The following is a 6000-nucleotide window of genomic DNA, read 5'->3' as shown; positions in this document are numbered from 1 at the left end:
AAACAACTCATACGCACAAGATTTCCCTTGAAGCAAAACAACATTCCCTTTGCATGACAAACAACAATCCCCATGCCCAAAGATGACACATGTTGCATAAATATGAGAACAAGAACAACTCTTAAGATCAAGGACGAGAACTTGAGATCATCAGCTTACCAACAAGTGACCAAGGAACAATTGCTCGCAGGATCCAAGGTAGGCTCCGAAATTTGCATGCAAGCCAAAATTTTGGAGGGTGGTTGTAACCACTACAACACAACCACAAGGATTTGAAATGCACGGCAAGAAAACTTATGTGTGTAGACTGAAGAAAGATATTTATGGATTAAAGTAAGCTCCAAGAGCTTGGTATGCCCACATTAATAACTTCTTAATGAAGCTTGGCTTTACCAGAAGAAATGTTGATTCAAATCTCTACTTCAAGATGGTCCAACATATGCCTTTGATTTTGGTATTATATGTTGATGACTTATTCTTGATTGGTTGAGAACCTCTTATCCTCCAGTGTAAGAGAGAGTTAACTTCTGAATTTGAAATGAAATATCTTCATTTGATGCACTAGTTTGTGGGCCTACAGGTATGGCAAAGACCTGGTGAGATTTTCCTTTCTCAAGGAAAATATGGTGCCAAAGTTCTGGAGAGATTTGGTATGACAAAATGTAATTTCATGAACACACTAATGGAAATGAATTTCAAAAGGTTGAATGGTGAAACTATAGGACCTGATTTGGCAAATCCTTCTGAGTATCGGCCAATGATTGGGGCACTACTGTTTTTATCGAACAATATATCAAACATATTTTTTGTGGTCAATACTCTGAGCCAATATATGATTAAGCCATCACATGCACACTGGATTGCTACAAAGCATGTGTTGAGATATCGACACGGGACCATCAATCTTGGATTGAGATATATGGCCTGAGATTTGAGACTACATGGATACTCTGATGTTAATTGTGTTGGTAACTCTACTGACAAAAAGAAGCACATCTAGATGTTGCTTTAGCTTGGGACCTACCATGATATCTTGGATGAGAAAAAAAAAATAAGTTTGTAGCCCTTAAGATGGCTGAAGTCGACTACATCGCTACTAGCATGGCTAGTTGTGAGGCAGTATGGATGAGAAAGCTCTTTGGAGAGTTGTTTAAACACGTGCTAGATACGACAGTAATATACTATGACAATAAGAGTGTGATTTGACTTGATAAAAATCGTGTGTTACATGACAAGTTCAACCACATTGAGATCAAATATCACTATATCTGGTATATGTCGCAAAGAGGAGCAATAAGACTCCGGCATATTACAGCTAATGATCAAATAGATGACATACTTACCAAGTCTTTGCTGAAAGGGAAGTTTTTGGTATTCAGAGAGCAACTTGGGCTGACGAATATGACCCTTCCTAATGGGGGCGGTCATGGATGATTGAGAACATTGATTTATGTTCTTCCCTCTTGTTTGAGCTCTCAAGTTGGGAATGGAGCCAAGAGAGCTCCTGGGGTTGGGGGAACTCTTGATTGTAGGTTGTGTGCAATCCTTGTCTTGTGTTGACAAGTGGTAATCCCCTTACCATCAAGTCCGGGACTTGCCAAGGGTATAACCTAGTATGCATCCTAACCACAAGTTGGGCTTGTTGGGAGTACCATCCATCTGGCCAATGGGTGTGGTAAAACTTGGTTGTGTGTGATCCTTGACAAGTGCTAATCACTCCAAGCAGAGGTGAGACTTGGTTGTGCACGATATTTGTCACATGGTAATCCCCCAAAGAATAGATGAGACTTGGGTGAGTGTGATCCTTGTCATGTGTTGACAAGTGGTAATCCCCCAATCAAAGATGAGACTTGGTTGTGTGTGATCCTTGTCATGTCTTGACAAGTGGTAATCCCCCTAAGTCTATGTCAACAAGGGTAGATCAGTGGATATAGGGTGATAGATAAATCTCCCCTATGATGATTCTTCTTCATTAAATTGACATCATTATTTTAGATTATATAGAGCATAGATGAATAAAGTTAAGCAAAGAAAGAAGAGATATTTGATGCAAAAACAAATTCCTCCCTAACTGAGAGGGAGTGTTAAAAATTGGCAGCTCAAGGATGAATTTCCTTATCTAAAATCTCATCTTTGACAATTCTGGTGTGACTTTCGAAAAATAGAAAGTCATGTCTAGCATCTCAATTATGAATTTCCCAGAATTGTAAATCACCTTACATCAATTAATAATCAAGTATAGTTGATGGAAAATCACTTAAGCTAATAGTTCAATTTCGACTTAATTGTTAATATTATTATTATTACTATTATCCTTTATGATACTATTATATTATTATTAAAAGGAAATTTATGTCTCTCAATCATGGCACTCAATCATGTCATATGTAGCTCCCCAAATTAATGCATATGTTACTCTCTCTCACTTAAAGGATACATTACACTCTCTCTTACACACTGATTAAAAACATGACATATCCCTCTTACACACTCATTAAAGCATGTCATAAAAGATTCCTCTTATGCACTCTTTAATGCATATGTTACATTCTCTACTTTATGGCATATATTACTAAGGCATGTGTACCTCCTCAATGGAATGGTTTACAAAGACATGCATACCTCCTTAATGGCATGAGTTACAAAGGCATATGTAACTCCTCAAGGAATGCGTATTGTTCCTTCTTTATGACCAAAATTTGTTGTTCCTCCTATATATATGTATCTCATATCATCTCATTCTTGTTGCTTGTGCATTGTGAAAGAAGAATTCGAACTTGGGAAAGAGAATTGGAGAGACTTGAAGAATATTGTGAGAAAGAGACTTGGAGAGACTTGAAAAAGATTGTGAGAGAGAGAGACTTGGAGAGTAAGAGCAGGACTTGGTGAGCCAAGGTTGATTCAGTGTTTCAGTGTTGATTCAGTTGAAGGGAAGTTTGGTTCAGAGTTCGCATCTGTTGTTGATACCATTGATCTTTATGCTACAACTTGTTCATATTTGGATGAACTTACTCATTCTCTTAGTCTCTCATTGTACTTTGTATCTTTGTTGAACAATTGATATCTAATAGAAGAAGAACCATGTTGGGTGTTCCCCTGGTCATTGGACCTAAATTCTTTGTGCCTTATCTTGTTCTTGATTGTCTTCAATTGTGCATTTGGTTTAAGTTCTATCTACAATTGCTTAAATAATATTGCAGCAAAAAGAAGTTTTTGAATAAGTAATTGTTACAACATAGAACATCATAATTTCAACATTGTTGATGTTTATTTATTGCTTTTAGCTGAAAATTGAAATGGGTTGTGTATTAATAGAAATAATATACTAGGATAATAACACCTTTTGGATAACTTGAAAAATTAACACTTTGTAGGAGGCAGAACCTTCTAATAAGCTCTCTTATTGCATTTATATTATTAATTATCTTATTTACTAATAATGATTTTTTATACAATACTACATTAATTTATCTATTAAGTGTTAGAATGATTACTTTGTGGAAGGAGTCTCTTACCCCACAAACAAGATCTAATACGCCAATTTGATATTTAGTTCTATAATAGTTTTAAAATTAAATTATTATTATTATTATAGTAGTAAAATCTTCATATATATTAAAAATATAATATTTTTTAATACAAAAATTTAAAGACGAAACAAAACAAAAGCTTTTAAAAAATATATATAGCATTACTAAAATGTCAAATATATTGAGCGAGTAATTCTTTTAAGCTATATTTTCTTCCCATCAATAAATAATTGAAAGACTAAAACATTGGTAGCGTGGTACAAAATCAGGCTTACCTTTCCACACGTTTCTCAATATTCAGAGCAACTGCACTTAATAGTATAAGATTGAATTGAGAGAAGAAAATTTTCGTTGCAATGTAAAGCTATTGGTTTCCAAACTTGAAATGGCATATCCTTGATAAACATTTCATTTTGGAAGAAATGCAGTAGTATTAATGTTACACGCTGAGTTCCGACCTTCAAGGCATTTGCAAAACCCATCTCCATCGACGGGAATAGTCGGTGGCAAGGGCTGATCTGGAATTACTCCCACCTACGACATTAAGACATGCACCATTGGTAAATAGATGAAAAAATAATCAAAATCCCCTTCTGTATTGTTGGTTTCCTCTATTAATTAAATTAAAACATTTTTTTCATAGAAATTCAAAACCCCCTTGTAATTGGAAGGAAGAAGAAGAAAGTCGGCCCCCCAACTCCAAACCATTTAAGAAATGTTGATACCGAAAGACGACAAGTTATTAAGCTAGTACAGTAGCTTTTTAATATTTCTAGTGATATTAGTGAGATTTTTATTTTTATTTTTTATGCAGAAATCGGTGACCGCTATGTCCACGGAATATTTGTATAAGGGAAGCCTGACCTGAACCCGCAACCTCTTAATAGCAAAAGTTCTTTAACAACATAGACTCCACCAATTGATGTAACCCTCAGAGCTATATTAGTGACATTTATTATATAAGAAAGAAATTATAAAGTCCATAAATGATGAAATTTTTTAATATTTCTAGTGATATTTTTATTTTTATTTTTTATGCGGAAATTGGTGACCGCTATGTCCATGGAATATTTGTAAAAGGGAAGCATGAACTGAACCCGCAACCTCTTAACAGCAAAAGCGCTTTAACAACAGAGACTCCACCAATTGACCTAACCCTCAGAGCTATATTAGTGACATTTATTATATAAGAAAGAAATTATAAAGTCCATAAATGATGAAATTATGTCAATGGGACTCAAAGAATACAGGTAGTGACGCATTGCATTGACATAAACTTGTTGAGAATTTCATTCCGTATTTATATGATTACTACTGGATAGTACTGAACACATTTTACATAATATATGAAAATAAGCACCTTGTCAATATCCGTATGTGCAGGAGTCTCGTAACGAGCAATAGTGACAGCCATTGCTGAACCATCAGACAACTCAAAGACCGATTGTATCTTTCTGCAAAAGCATTTAAGCATATCAAAATGTTTTCCAATACATCAACCAAAACATACAGAATTAGAGACGTGAATTGTCACAAAATACAAATTTATGACATAAAAACACAGATAATTGACTCTTTTGGCCAACATGTTTAGCACTCAACGTGCCAAGTATCAAAGAAGTCATAACTCGCAGTAAAACCGAAATAGCATGCAGCCCATAAACTATTATTTGAATCCAAACCCAATATGATACAAAGCAAATAGCCAAGAACCTAACAAAGCCTTTTCTTCCTAGAAATATAATATCCTAAACAATAAGTTCCCAGCAGAAAAATACCATTAGATGCTCACTTAATGGCTTATCTATATTAATTAACATCGTAGTTACACTTCTTTTTCCAAAACAAAGTTTAACTATAAATTTTAGAAGAAACATAACTTTTCCCCGCTATAAATAGAATTCGAGATGTCACTTACATGACCTATATTCATTTTTTTCTTTAGAAAAAGTATGTAATTTATCATATTAAAATAAAACCACATACATCAGATGCTTATAACATTTCAGAAAACAGAGCTTTTTCATATTCTACATTTTGACATGGTAATGTCCTTTCATGTTGAGCTGGCTCATCGTGCCATTTCTCCGCTATCTGAGCCAGCCATGTGGTCCCTTGCCCATCTGCCATGATAGAAAGAGAAGAATTCTTGTGGGTTTTCCACTCAAGTGGGGAGGTTTTGTCTTTGGCTGATAGCCTACATCTTGTGTCCTCGTCTCATTGTTCTATATGATTTGGTAGTATTTGATGATAAGAACACTAAATATAATCAAAATAAAGAAGAAGCTAATCAAGTTAAGTAGAAATACATCACAAGCAATTATCAAAGTAAGAGAAATCACCTAACTTGTTGGCTCTAGATTTCTCAACATGGTATCAGAGCTAAGGTGACAAGACAAGGACAGAAAGCATCAAAAGAAGTATCAAAGGTCAAGACATCAAGAGGACTTTGAATCATCAAGAAAGGATA

At 34.8% G+C, this 6000-nt stretch overlaps 1 protein-coding gene across 6 annotated transcripts in view; it reads right to left on the bottom strand.

Annotated features, from left to right (window-relative positions):
- Positions 1-3691: 3691 nt before the first annotated feature.
- Positions 3692-6000, bottom strand: part of LOC149211846 (carboxyl-terminal-processing peptidase 2, chloroplastic-like) — a 300395-nt gene continuing 298086 nt past the window's right edge. For 5 of the 6 annotated variants that reach the window (XM_089391605.1, XM_089391606.1, XM_089391608.1 and 2 more), the window contains 2 exons: positions 4891-4984; positions 3692-4064 (listed from right to left, as the gene is read on the bottom strand). In XM_089391605.1, the coding sequence (XP_089247731.1) occupies positions 4055-4064; positions 4891-4984 (104 nt within the window). In that variant the 3' untranslated portion in view covers positions 3692-4054. The remainder of the gene's footprint in view (positions 4065-4890; positions 4985-6000) is intronic. The other variant, XR_016250727.1, reaches the window with a different exon arrangement.

Source organism: Pinus tabuliformis, chromosome 1_1 (genome assembly GCF_031772625.1).
Source record: "Pinus tabuliformis cultivar Carrire ecotype Pingquan chromosome 1_1, CPIR1, whole genome shotgun sequence".
NCBI classification, from domain to species: Eukaryota; Viridiplantae; Streptophyta; class Pinopsida; order Pinales; family Pinaceae; genus Pinus; species Pinus tabuliformis.
Note: the sequence above shows the minus strand (reverse complement) of the source record. Positions and strands in the feature narration are given on the sequence as shown.